General features: G+C 59.9%; 2 protein-coding genes across 2 annotated transcripts; both read right to left on the bottom strand.

The window, feature by feature from the left end:
- Positions 1-9: 9 nt before the first annotated feature.
- HRURF (HR upstream open reading frame) lies at positions 10-2,758 on the bottom strand. The gene is made up of 2 exons (XM_044391198.3): positions 2,659-2,758; positions 10-459 (listed from the first exon to the last, which is right to left on the bottom strand). The coding sequence occupies exon 2, from the start codon at positions 112-114 to the stop codon at positions 10-12; it is 105 nt and encodes a 34-aa protein (XP_044247133.1). The 5' UTR covers positions 115-459; positions 2,659-2,758.
- Positions 2,759-7,219: 4,461 nt separating this feature from the next.
- On the bottom strand, positions 7,220-11,322 carry REEP4 (receptor accessory protein 4). Its single transcript, XM_026519046.4, has 8 exons — positions 10,805-11,322; positions 9,897-9,969; positions 9,440-9,516; positions 9,226-9,346; positions 8,707-8,820; positions 8,162-8,297; positions 7,845-7,999; positions 7,220-7,756 (listed from the first exon to the last, which is right to left on the bottom strand). The coding sequence occupies exons 1-8, from the start codon at positions 10,834-10,836 to the stop codon at positions 7,688-7,690; spliced, it is 777 nt and encodes a 258-aa protein (XP_026374831.1). The 5' UTR covers positions 10,837-11,322; the 3' UTR covers positions 7,220-7,687.
- Positions 11,323-14,004: the final 2,682 nt, after the last annotated feature.

Below are 14,004 nucleotides of genomic sequence, written 5' to 3'. Positions count from 1 at the left end.
GGGGGCGCTCTAGGGCCGCAGGTTGGAGGGGTCGGATTCCGGGATCTGCAGGATGCGGCACACGGCGCGGATCGGCCGCACCAGCTTCTGGGCCGAGGCCGTGGGTTGCGCCATGGGACGCCGAGACTCCGTGCTGCGCCGCGGGGAGGGCCGGGCCGGGGCTAGGGAGCGGGTGCCCCCGGAGGGAGAGTGGGAGCCGGGCCGGGGGGAACGTGCGCCCCGGGTCGGAGATGGCCGAGTAGGGGGGGAAAGGCCGAGAGGCCGGGGGAGGGGGTCGTGCCTGGAAGTGGGGGCCGATCCCGGGTCCCAGGAGAGAGGCACCAACGAGGGCGCGGCACGGCGCAGCGCGGCTAATGGAGGGAGAGCGCGGCGGACAGCGCAGTGGGACCTCTCATCGCCATCGCCAGACGCGCAACTGAGAGTGGGGAAGCTGCTCCGCCGGTTTCCTCCTCCAGCACCCTGCGGGAAACAGGAGCCCGTGATTCGGCGGCCCCGCCTGGGCCTGCCCCCTCCCGGGCCCCGGGGGCTTCCGCCAACGCCCCGGCGATGCCACCGGCTGCGCACGGGGAGAATGAGCCCTTTGTTCCCCCCTCCCCCCCGCGGCACCAGGGCGCCTGCCGAGAGAGGCTCCCCCGGGGCAGCGTGCCAGCTTCCCAGCCGCCCCACCCTCCCGTGGGCCCGGCCCCGGAGCCTGGCAGGCGGGCAGCACCCCCACTATAGGTGCCAAGCCCGGGAACTGGAGCAAAGGGCGGGAGGGGCCGGACCAGGCCACGGTGGGGCGGGGTGCCCCCCGGGGTGCTAGGGCGGGGCGACTGGGAGGGGGCAGTGCCAGAGCTGGCAGGGGCAGTCGGGTTCTCACGGGTCAGCGATGGGCGCCTGACCCACGCCAGCCCACCCTGTGCCTCCTGGAACACTTGCTTGTGGTCCTTCAGCTCTGGCACATGGGCACACGCCACTGGCCCATGACTGCCTGGCCTCATCCTCATTTCGCCAAGCTGCTCTTCACCATTCTTGACTCAAGGCCCCTTCCAGGGCCCAAGAGCAGGCACCGGGTCCCGCCTTAGCAGTTCTGGGGGTACCTAGGCTCTAGTCTGTCCCTCCTCTAAGGGCCTGTGTCCAGAGAGGAGGTGGGACCATATGAGCCCCAACACCTGCTCCAGCCTGGTGTTCTGGGGGTCTGCCCCATCCCAATTCCTAGTACTTCCAGGCCCAGCACTGGAGAGGAGCCCATGGGAGTGGCGCCTGGGAGGGAGCAGAGAGGAGGAGAGGAAATGGGAAAGCAGGGCACCCTCCACCCGAGGAAGCATCCCGGCTCCTCTGCGGGGGTGGTTCCAGAGCACAGACACAAACAGACAGATTCAAACACACACAGACAGATTCAGACACACATAGAAACCCACACGCCCAACGGGCGCTTCCCTTCCCTGCAGGCCCCCACTTCCCACCGCACAACTCCCCTGCCTCCCTATGGAAGCCATCCTTGGCCTGCCTTCACCCAGCCTTGGACAGAGGCAGTGCCACCCCACCCACCCCCGTCCCATCAAAGGGTTGAGCTCTCAGATGCCTCCAGCCTGGTCCCAGGTCACCAACCCTCTACCATCCCTGGAGAAGGGAGCCATGAAGAGCTGGGAGGGAGTCTTCTCCCAAGAGACTGAAAGAGAGGCAGAAATCCTTTTACCAGTTGAGGAGAAGAGGAGGGGTCTCAAGAAGAGGAGGCCCGAAGGGGCCCCGGGCAGGACTTGGGTCATGTTGGCACCACCTTACTCGGCCCCTCCGCCTCCCCCCAGAGGCTGCTTCTGTGGCGGGGCAGGCTGGTAGGGGTTGTTTACACGACTGAGTTATTAACACTCTCTTCCTCCCCCAGCTCCCCTGAGGGGTGGCCTGGACCTGAGTGTGCCAGGGGAAATGATCGTAGAGGGTCTAATGTGGACGGCAATGCCCGGATCCCAAGCCCCAGACCCCCCCAAACAGGACTGGCTCCAGGGTGCAGATGGGGGGCTGGGGTGTGCCTGCGGTCCCCCATCTGTGTCCTCTGGCAGCTGAAGCTTATGTGAAAGTCGGTGGGGGGGGGGGGGAGTCTTTCAGCTTAGGGCCTAGAAGAGGCTAGGCAGGGCAGGGTAGGAGCCTGGGCTGTCCTGGACGCTGAGGGCCTGTCACTGTCATCCCCAAGGAGATGGGGAGCAGGACAGACATCTCCCCACACCTCAGCCCCAGTTGCCATGTCTGCTTTGTCAGGTCACAGTCTCTGGACTAGAGCAGGACTCTCAGGACAGGCTCCTGAAGTGCCCAGGGGTTCATGGGGGGTGGGGGGAAAAGGCCCTTTCCCCCTCACCGGCTCCCCGTCCTGCTCCACACAGCCCATGCCACCGGCCCACAGAACCCGTGGAGCCGGCTCTTCTGTGCCTGAGGACAGAGCAGATGAGGGAGACACACAAAAGATACGAACACCGAAGGAAAGCCACACACACGCGTGGACACAAGGCTGGATTCATGGACAAAGGCAAGCTGACCAGCACCCCCAGAAGCGCCTGGGCCCACCCTGGGCTCACACCAACCCCTCACGCACATACACACACATACACATACACACGGTCATGCTGACAAGCGCAGCAGCACTCACGAGCCAGCTGCCCTCACGCTGTCCCCAGAGCCCCTTACCTGGGCAAGCACAGTGCCCCTCGGGTGGAACAGCCCCCTGCCCAGGGGAGGGCAGCAGGCGGGGGTGGGGGAAGGAGCCCCGGAGAGTCAGGCCAAGCTGCCACTAATCCGGGCGGGGAGAGGGGGGGGCACCCACGTCAGAGCGGGGACTGCCGGGTGGAGGGCATCTGAGGACATCCCCTCCCACACACGCGGCCGTCTGGGCACCTAGCCCTACTTCCCCAGCCCCTCCATCCTTCAGACAGCTGAGGCTGGCCTCCCCCCACCCCGCCCCCTACCCTTGTGGCAACGCCTGGACGGGGGGGGGGGGGGGGGGGGGCTGGGGGAGGGGGAATACCAGGGAGAATTCTCCCAGGACCTTGGGTGAGGGGGAGAGGAAGGGAAGTGTTGGAGATGCTTTTGGAGCCAGGAGGAAGCTCTGGAGCAGACGCCCCCCTCCCCTCGTGCCCACCCACCCACATCCCTGACCTAATTCCTCTTCTCAGTCTGCACCTCCCCAATGCCCCTCCCCCCTCCCCCAGCCTCCCCTCCCCTGCAGTCTAACCACCCCGGTAGAGAAAGCTACCTCATTCTGCCCCAGGCTCAGGACCTTCTGCCTAGCAACCCAGCTCTGGCCCCCAGCATTTCCTGAGTGCCAGGCATCATCTTCCTGCTGGTTTCTGCCCCCTTCCCAGCTCCTGGGCGTCCTGGTCAGCCCCTGATGTTTATCGGGGACAGGGGTGAGAGTCTGGGGTGCTCTGTTGACCCCCTCGTGGGCAGGGCAGTGCCAGCCCAGACTCCCCACCTCAGCCTGCGCCAGGGCAGTGTCGGAACAAAAGGCTAACTCCCTGCAGCCCCAGAGTGGCTGCCGTGACCACGGCAGGAGCCACGGGCACACGGAGGCCACAGGCGGGAAGGGGCCCCCCGACGGACACAGAAGGGCCACAGGCTGACAGGGGCTGAAGAGGCAGGGAGAGGGAGGAGCCACCCAAGGTCTGAAAGCAGGTGGGGCACCGTGGAGGCAGGAAAGGACACCCGGCAACTGGGAGGCAACGGAGGAGAGCCTCACACGGGCCAGGGGGACTGGGAAGCTGGAGAGTCAGCCCAGGGCACAATCCGAGTGGGGCTGGTCCCTGGGCCAAGCCGAGGCGTGCTCTTGCCGGGGGCCTGGCCGGGGCTGCTTCAGTTCCCTCCTCAGTGCCCAGCGCGGAGCCCAGCATGGCTCTGCTCCAGGTCAGTTGCAACCGAGGCCCAGCCTTGATCTGCCCGGGCATCTGGTGGAGAACGGAAGGCTGAGGGCCATGGGCAAGCCAGAGCCTAGGGGGCCCTAGGGCCAGGAACCCCACGCAGAGGGAGGCAGTGCTGGCGGCAGACGTCTCTGTGCCTCTCACATGGCAGGCTCTGAGGGAAGCCCAGCCCATACCCAATGTTCCCGTCTCAGGTTCATGTGTGTGCCTGGCCAGAAACGCCCCAGAACTTGGAATTCTCCTTGCCCCTTCCCCTCTGGCCTCAGAATGTCTTGGAACCCATGCAGCAGCCATTTGGCAAATGTGTGTTCTAGAGACCCTGGCGTTTTCAAGGCTCTGTGACGGGCCCCAAGAAATACAGTGCGCAAAGATTAAAGCACAAGGCCACGTCTGCCCTCAAGGAGCTTGGAGTCCCGCAGTGGTTCTTGTTCTTGGCTCTTGGAGCCAGGAGGAAGCTCTAGAGCAGACGCCCCCCTCCCCTCGTTCTTGTACCTGCAAACAGTCGCTGGGGCCTCTGCCATGTCAGGCCCCACGCGGGGCACCATGGGTGACTACTGGAGGTGGCATGTTCACAGATGAGCATGAGGTGCTTCTAGTCTCACCCTGGGGAAGTGGGGGGAGCTTCCCAGAGCTGCTGACACTCGAGCTCACAGGTCAGAGACTAAGTGAGCCGCACATGTATGACGATATTTCACTTTGACTAAACCACCGTTTGTTCCAGGCTGGGGTACAAAAGTGAATAGGACGCAAGTCTGTTTTTATGAAGTCCCAACGAATGGCGGAGAAAATCTGATGTGCTCAAGGCAAAACCAGAAGTCTGTGTAAGAATAGATATGGTGCCGTCCCCCCGAGCAATCAGCTCCAAGGGGGCAAGGGGCGTGCTGGCTGAGGGTTTCTGTGGGACAGGTGGTGTCTGAGCGGGGATCACAGGGCAGATAGGAAGAGGAGAGAGAGTTAGGTAGAAGAGGAGATATCAGGTCAGGGGAACAGCATGGAGCCATGAGACAGTCCAGACTGACGAGGAGAGGCGGCAAATACAAAGCAAGTAAGGTGTAGGGGAGGCCAGCGGGAGGGAAGGGAAGGGCGTTGGGCACACCAGCATGGCCCACGGTGTGCCCAGGACCAGTGAGCAGGCCAGACATCGGGAGCCTTGGGAGCTCGAGGAGGGGTTGGCAAGTCTTTCTTGGAGAAAGCAGGTCTGTAAGGAAGGCTGTGGGGGCTGGGAAAGAGAGGGTTCAGAGGGTGGGAGACGCATACGGCTGGAGCAGAGGCCTGGGGGCCGATGGAGATGAACGATGAATGGATGAACGTGGGCGCTCAGGAGTCAGGAAAGGCAGGAGCTGTGGGGCAGCCAGGCTAGTGAGGGGGGGCGGTGTTGGGGAGGCGAAGATCTTGCCCCTGAGAAAAGTGTCACCATTTCTGCCCAGCGGCCCAAGGGACCCTGCTGCCCACTGTAAAGCCCATTCTAGGAATGAGGGCAGGTGAAGCTCTAGCTCCCTCAACACCCCACAGCTTCAGGCCTCCCCCCGTGCCCCCTTCCTCTGAGCTTATGTTTCATTTGCCCATTCATCACACACTCCTCTGTTGTGCACGCCCAGTTCAGGGGTGTGGGTGCTGCCATTCCACGTCTGCCACAGCAACTTCTGGTGAGCTTGCCTCAGGAGACAGGGCCCCCACGCTCAGGCAGCACAACCGGAGACAGGTTGCTTCACCTCTCCAAGTCTCTGTTTTTCCATCTGTAAAATGGGTCTAAGCCTTACCTGCAGGCTCATCAGGAGGATTCAAGGAGACCATCTCTCTAAAATGCCCAGCGCAAGGCCAGGTGCATGACCGATGTTCAGTCCAGGTGTGTCTCCTTCTTGCCTCATCTCGACCTGCACGGTGGTGAAGCAAGCCAACTCTGGAGCCACACTGCTCGGTTCAAAGACCAGTCCTGCCATTTATTAGCCTCAGCTGCGTAACCTCGGGCAGATCACCTGTCCTCTCAGTGCCTGTCTTCCCATTTGTAAAGGGGCGTTATAATAGTGCTGCCTCAGGAGGCTGTCGGGAAGGTTCGGCGAATGTACGCTAGGGGCTTCGAGCAGCACCTGCTGGGTCATCCCGTTCTCGGTGCTGGCCACTCCTGGACCCTGCAGCCTGAGTATCTTGAAACATGCCTGGTACCTGGGAGATACTCAGAGACTTTTTGAATGAGTAACTGAAGAGATGAGGCTACACCACGGTGCGAGGGAACGCCGAGATAGAAGTCATCGAACACCAATACGTGAGGAGCTAAACCGCCCCGGCCGGATAAGTGCCTTCCCCAAATAAAATCCAGATAATCCCCACACCAAGAGTTAATCCATACTCCTCAGGTCACTCAGGATACCACCCTAGTTCCCTTCTTCCCAACCACCTCTTTGCTTAATCAAAAGTGGGAAGGAAGAGCAGGCATGGGGTGGCTGAGGGGAGCAGCCCTGGGACACCATAGTGAGGCCAGCACCCAGGGGTAGGAGGGGCCAAAGCCAGCACCCGCTGCCCCAGGGATTAGAGTAGGGGAGGGAGTAGAGTCAGCTCAGGCAGAGAGCCTGGGTCTCAGAACAGGGGAGACTCCGTGGATGGGGCAGACAGAACCAATGACCACAAACAACAGGAAGGAACAGCAGAGAGGGCCCTTGGAGGCCAGGCCAGAATTCTGCATCATCTCGCCAGCCAGCCAGCCAGCCAGCCAGCCAGCCAGCCAGCGGCCAGGCCCCTCTAGGGCAGGGCTCTGGCCAGCCTCCCAACCCCGCCCTCCTTGACCTGGAAGCTAGGGGCAGCCCAGACACTGGCAGCTGCTGCCCTCTCGCGGCCACTCTAAAAAGGTGCGATGCTCCCACTGTCAACCTAGAAGTTACAGGAACTCAATGCCCCTAGAGCTGCCTAGAGACCCCCGAGGGCCCATGGAGGAAGTTGGCCTCCCCAGGTTTAATCTGTTTACAGCTCCAGCTAATCCCCATGAGATTACTGTGCTGCCCGAGTTCCCTGCACACCTCTGCTCCTACTGCCTTCTACTTCCCATTCAAGGTCCAACCCCATCTCCTCCTGACTATAGTCCTAGACTCTGACCCCTCTCAGGGGTGTCCTCCCCCCTTCCCCTGGTCTCCCATCTGTGTTCTCAGAAGTTTCCAAGAGCTTCCTGTGACAGTACTCGCCACATCACAACTATATGTCAATGGCTACCTTCCCCAGAAGACTGGGCCTTTCTGGCAGTCTGTCCGTCCTCTTAGCCCCCATCCTAGGCGTGGACCGGCCTGTAGCGGGCTGTTTAATAATGTGTGCTGTGAGCACCAGAAATACAAACCAGGACAAACAGAACACTTTTATGTGTTTATTTACCAAAACGTGCATAAACCTGACCTCATTCACCAACACAAAACATACAACCACCACACACACACACACACACACACACACACACACACACAGGCCTTGGAGGAGGCTGTCAAGTACTCTGAAGGACAGGAAGGAATGAACACAGCTGGGTGGACTTTTGGTTTCACTTGCAGAGTTTTGGGAAGGGCTCTGGTCCCATACACCCGGGAGGGCAGAAGGATGAGAAAGACAATAAATAGAACCCTGGGCCCAGCCTGCTTTGGTACATTCCAGGTACAGCCCTGTGCATGGCCCCGGCAGCACCTGGCCCTTAACCGACAGTGGGAGCCAGGAGGACAGAGCCTGAGCAGCTGGTGTAGGCAGGTCAGACATGCAGCCAGAGGTCCCCTCCAAACAGCCCCCAACGCCCCATAAGGCAAGAGGTAAGACTTGACCAGGCTCTGCAGACCCTAGCTGTTTATGTCTGAAGAAACGGTCTTTTTCCTCGTCCGAACCTTCAGCGAACGCGAGGTGGTGCCCTGCGGGGAGAGAGCCGGTAAAACCTGAGGGGGTCTAGGCTCCAGTGCCTGGACAGCCCACCTCCCTCACGCCTTCCTTGCCACTCACCTCCCGCACCAGCGGCTTCCTCTTGACCACACGCAGGCTCTGGCTGCGACCCAGAGGCTTCTCTCGGGGCCGGGCAGGTGGCTGGGGGACTGCCTCTGTATCTGACCAGCACTCATCGTCGGTGTCGCTGTCCTGCAGCCCCCCTGCCCGGTACCCTGTAGAGGGGGAGGGAGGCCAGGGAGGCAAAACTGGGCATTTCCATAGCCTGAAGGCCTGGGGCCAAGCCAGGCCTTCTTCTAACCCCTGGGGAAGCCCCAGCTTGCATGGAAGAAGCATACCCCGCGGAGCAGACAGCTCCGGATCGCTCTCCCACTCACCGATGGGCGGCCTACGGCGAGGTACTTGGTCCTCCAGGTAGAGGGGGTCCTGGTAGGCAGGGGCAGGGGCATCAGGGATGGAGCGCAGGTCCTGCATGGAGAAGCTCCGCAGCCTTCCGGCCAGCGCACCCTGACTCTGCAAGGGACGGGGAGCCACCGCATCACCTGGGGGGGATGGGGCCAGGGATCCTAGCAGGAAGGGATCTGAGCCAGGACAGCTGCTCAGGGAAATGAAGGGCTGAGTGGCACGTAATCACTGGGGCCCAGGCCTCAGAACTGAAAGCAGCTCAGTAACCTTCTAGCCCCATGCCTCTGTGGCACCAACAGGAAATGAAGGCCCAGAGAGCAGGTCGCTCATGGTCACTGTCCCAGGCAGGGAAGTCTGAACTTCCAGCTCCATCCTCCTGCCAACACCCCACCCGTCACCTCTCACCCTGTTCCCTGGCATGGTCAGGTGCTCTCTCTGGGCTCCCTGACAGAGAGCTAGACTCCCCCAAAAGGCACCGGGGGTGGGAGGGCTGCTGGAGGGCTGGGGCCCAAGGCACCTTGGTGGCAGCCTGCACAGCAGCCGAAGCAGCAATGTTGAGGCTCCGTTTCCCAAAGCTGAGCACCGTCTCATAGCTGCGCTCCTTGGCCTGCACGATGCAGGTGTCAATCTCCTGCGGAATGGGGGAGAGTTCAGCGGGACAGTGGAGTCACCCCTCCTCTGCGGACCATGCCTCCCTGCCCACCCCCACCTCCAGGGCACTGGCAACCACGCCAAGAGCAGGGCTCCCCACCCACCCATTCCCACACCTCAGTGAGTGACCGTGCACAGCCTCCTCCCACCATCCCCAAAACAGCTTCCAGCTGGTGTTTCACACCTCAAATGGTCATTCACACGTGCTCCCATTCGAGTATCTCAAGAGAGGAAAAAGGCTAGTTTCTGTCAAGGTCCCACAGCAAATCGGCAGCAGGACTCAGATTAGAACCCAGATTATCACCCAGCATCCTGAACTCCGAGTCCAGGGCCCTTTCCTTCAAATCCACCCCTATGTTTCCCTCCCTGACTCCCCCCAGAGTACCTTTTCATGACGGGACAAGGATGGGTGGACAAACTTTCGGTAAAGGAGGCTGGCCCCTCTGGTGTAAGGTGACAGCAGCCACAGCACAAAGGCCATCTTGATCTCATAGTAGAAAGGGAACCTGTCAGAGCGCAGGGTGGGCAAGTTAGCCAGGGAGCCAGGCTAAGAGTAGGCCATCACCTCCCCACCGCCCACAGACCCCCCGCACGCATACCAGGAAATAAAGATGTCTGTGAAGGTCTCCACCGCCATGAACAGTGCAAAGACGATCCAGTACATCATCCACCGGACCTGGGCGGGGGGAGGTCAGAGGCCAACAGCTGAGCCTGCAGAGCCAGCTCCCCTGTTCCGGGCTGACCCCGAGATTCCAGAGAGCCTGTCCTGCTGCATTCTCCTGGCACCTGGCTGGCCCTAGAGAGTTGCCTCTGAGAAACTGCCACTCATTTCTGTATCCACCCCCAAGAAGCTTCACCCACATGATTCTGCACAGGCACCCCAACAGCCTGCCTTCCAACCGCAACCACTCTGCTTAGGATATGCCACCTGTTTACACCCCTGGAGGAAGGCGAGGCCAGTTCAGACCCTCCCCACCTTGCCAAGTCCTACCATACCCCCAAGGTCGTCGTCCCACCCAATCTAAACCAAGCCCTCCTGCCCACAGCCACACTCACATATTCACGAATGTTCTTGGTCTTCACAGCCTTGTAGGAAGCATAAGCTGGGTACAGCATCCCGAACACCAACCTAGAAGAGCCCGTAAAACAGAGGGGGAGTATGAGGGGCATCATGCCCTCCTGCCCCCACCAGGTGGCCACCTCCCTCACAGGTGTGAAGTGGCAAGGGCCTATCCTGTTCTTCCCGCTTGGCTTGCATGACCTGTGCCTGAGTCAGTGCCCTGGAGGCCACCTCCCCACCCTGCTGTTTACAAACACCCCAAGCCTGCCCAGGCCTGCACCAGCGGCCTATGGGTGCATGATTGAGCGGGAGCACACACAGCCACTCACAGGTGGGTGGGAGGCAGGCTTTGGAGCTGGTGAGAGCACCAGGCTGTCCCCTCCCATGGACATGCAATCAGGCCCAGGGCCACCAGACCTGGCACTGCCAGGTTGTAGGCAGAAATATTGGAGCCAGGTGCTGGAATACTAAAAGGTGAGGGGAGGACAGAGTAGGGACGCTGAGGCCAGGGTGGTGAGTCATGTGACTGCTCAGATGGGAAGCAGGCACCTGGAATCTCTGCCCACAACGTGCCACAACACCTTGTGTTTGCTAAGGTGCTGCAGGCTGGCCAGGAGGGCCTCTGTCCCACAGGCCTGTCTGCAGTGTGTGTGACTGCAGGAGGGGTCGCCATGAGCCAAGGGGGCTTTGGAGGTGGAGGACAAGCAAGGGTGCCCGATGGCACGTGCAGGTCTGCAGGTCCACAGGTCCGCAGGTCCGAAGGTCCGTTAACCCTTGTGGTGAATGTTGAGGGAGCTGTGACCAAGCGCAGAAAGCCCCCTTCCCCACCAGACGTTCCCATCTTCCACCTCAGAAGCCGTCTGGCTCCTGGGAGTAGAGGCTCTGCTAAAGTAGCCATACTCACACCACTAGGCGACAGATCATCCAGGACACCATCTTGCAGCCTCGGGACGAAGGGGGAACCCCCACAAGAAGATGACCAGAGAGACGCTCACGCGGGGCTGGGATGGGGTAATCAGTGGAACAGGAGGGGAGCTCGGGCCGCCCCCTAACCCCGCAGTGCGCGGAGCCTGAAGAATGGGGAGACCCGTGGGCTGAGGCGAGGAGGCCGGGGCTCAGAGGAACCGACTTGGGAGCCGGTAAGGGCAGGCGCGTTCTTCCGCCCCCGCCGCGCTCCTGGGGCAGTTACCGCTCAGCCCCGCACTTCCTGCTGCGGGGAACCAGGGGTTTTGCTCTCGCCGTGGCGCTGCTGCGGGTCCCGGGCCGCGGGTGGCGGTCACGGCCTTCGCTTCTTCGGGTCCCGGCGGTCTCAGGGTGCCCGGCCACCGGTACCGGCCTCGGGGCGGAGTTTACAACTCACTTGAAAGTTGCACGGAACTAGGCTCTGCCCAACCCCTGGGCTCCTGCTCTTGGCGCAGGCGCAGTGCGGCCCCGGAGGGGGCGGGGCGAGGTCAAGGAAGCCAGGGGCCTGCCCCTTAAAGGGGCGATGTACCTCCTGCTCGCGGACTGGGCCCATTAGGTTGAGTAGCCGCCCTGATTGGAAAGATTAGGGGGTGAGAAACAGCAACGAAAAAAGGTGTGGAGGAGGAAACGAAGGAAACTTTGACTCCAGAGTTTTCCCGGCTCTTCCTTGGCTTCCCCTTTTTGCCTCATCTTTCCCTTCTGTAAAATGGGAAAAGGCATGCAATGGGTGCAGGACCCCGCTTCCAGGCTCACGCACAAGTGGAAAAAGGCTTGGCTGAGCGCCAAGAGATCCAAGTCTTGCAGCACTAGGTCCGGAGATGCATAAGCGCCTCAAAGACGCTGAGGCGATCTAGAGCGAAAGCGGGAGTAGGAGAGGGAATCTGAGGCACTCACCACCCCCATGAGACTCACCCTGAAGTGTGGGCTTTCAGGAGTTGACTTCCCTCTGGGATACCTGCCAGAGCCCACATATCTGGGTGGGCTGACCATGATGATTTGAGAGATTCTGGGCAGAGCACCCAGCCACCACCCCCCACCCATGCCTTCTTCACCAGAAGTTTGAAATTCCACCTATTCCTGCGAGTCAAGAACACACGCATCCCTGAGAGCTGAATCATATCAACAATTGCCACTTTGTAGCTAATTTTTGTATGCAAGGTCTTGACCTTTACAAAGATTCCCCCCCCCCTTTTTTTTTTTACCATTTAGGAAATACATTCCCTCTGCCCCATTGGTTGCTGGATGATGGGTGAATGCTTGACTTGATCAGTCCTCTGAACATGGCCCAGGAAGGGGAGAGGGAACAGAGAAGCTCCTCTAGGGGCAGGTATATGGGGGAAGAAGGGGGAAGGCTCAAAGGAGAAGGCAAGCTTTGTTGCTTCTAGAACTTTGTATGTAGGATTGCATTCTTTGTATCTCTTCTGCATAGTGCCTCATTCCTCCCTCTGACAATGGGGACCATGCCTCTCCACCCTGTGCAGCCTCCCCTCTGCTTCACAGGGCTGAGGTGAAGGAGACAGCAGAGTTACCCAGAGCCATGGGGATGAGAAACTTGGACTGTTATTACTTTTTATTAGAGCCATAGTTAACACCCATCACCTATCGAAAGGATGGACTAGGTACTGATGGGGGCCAGGGAAAGGAGGCTTCGTGGGAATAAATAAACACGAGGTAATTATGTAGTCTTAATTACTATCATCCATTTTATTGGTGTTGTTGGGTGTGAGAGCTAGCAGTGAAACTGACCCACAGGAGAAACTCCCCTGAGGCCTCCCTCTTCCCATCTAACCACCCCCTCACACTGGGCCTCACTCCTACCCTATGTTGGAAGAACGAGGGACTCCGAGGTCTAGAGTCCCACCACGCGTCTATAGGCACAGACATTGTGATAGAGGTGAAAGTCGAGCTTAACCTAGGAGTCACATCCTTGTCTCCTGGGAGCAGAAGCATGTGACTGACTCACAGGGGCCAGCGCAAGAGGAGCAGGGGGCTGCAGGAGAGGGGAGGAACGGGTGATCGGCAGGAGGGAAGGCGGCCTGGGCTGCCCGGTGCATGCGCACCTTTGTCCTGTGGTGCCTGCCGCAGAGCCGCCTCCTCTGGCTGCCCCTACCTGACCTGATCTCAGCCTCTACCCCCACTTGCGGGCGAAGAGCTCTCCTGTGCCCACTTTGAAGGCCATCCCCACGGGGAAGGTCTCTCACTTGGAGACCCCCGGTCCCGATGACTGCGCTTAGGAATCTAAGGGACACCAGAGGGCTGCTCCTGAGAGCAGGGCTCAGCATGGAGGGGCATGTGGCTGGAAGCTGAGGGGGTCATCCTCCTCGGCTCTGGCAGAGTGAGTGGACTCTGTCTCTCATGGCCTTTGGTCATGAGATATTGACACAGTCACCTAGCTAAACTGAGTTGCTAAGCAACTCTCTGGACACACAGATGACCCCCAGGCAGGTGACCAGGCAGGCATACAGCAGGCTCCATTCCCCACGTGCAGAAAGCAGGGAATTCAAGGGGAGAAGTGTCTCCCACCCCTGGAAGGGGTCCTAGGGGGAGTGACAAAATGATGTTTATCTTTCTACTGGGCAATGTGTCTGGGACACTCAACCCACTTCCCCTGGCAACTTCTCCCTGGCACAGCAAGAGGGTCCATTTCCCATTTGAAAAGCAGGACAGGAATTCCCAGGACAGTGTGGCTGGGGGGCCTGAGGGACATCTGCTAATCCAAGAGCACATGTGGTTTGAAGAGGTGGAACCCCAGACAAGGCACCTGTGAGATTCCACATCGTGAGGGGGTGACTAGGGGCAGGCTTGGTCGGGGGCACCTGAGACTACAGGAGAGACAGAGGGCCCAGGGGTTCTGAGACTGATGGGTGAGGAACCCTAGTCCACAGACAGCAGTTCTCCCCAAAGATTAACCTCCTTCTTTCCCACCAAGCACCATTCTCTCAGCCACTTCCTCATCTCATAGAGTCCTAAAGACCGATGCAAGTCACAATGCAGTGTCAGACACGCTATTCCAACAGCTTTCCATATATGAATGTATTATATATTTCATGCATTTAAATCTCACACTAACTCTGTCAGCTAGGCACCTTGATTATTCACATTTTATAGATGAGAAAAACGGAGACACAAATGGGATAAGAA

The sequence above is a fragment of the Ursus arctos genome, unplaced genomic scaffold, assembly GCF_023065955.2.
Source record: "Ursus arctos isolate Adak ecotype North America unplaced genomic scaffold, UrsArc2.0 scaffold_11, whole genome shotgun sequence".
Taxonomy (NCBI): domain Eukaryota; kingdom Metazoa; phylum Chordata; class Mammalia; order Carnivora; family Ursidae; genus Ursus; species Ursus arctos.
Note: the sequence above shows the minus strand (reverse complement) of the source record. Positions and strands in the feature narration are given on the sequence as shown.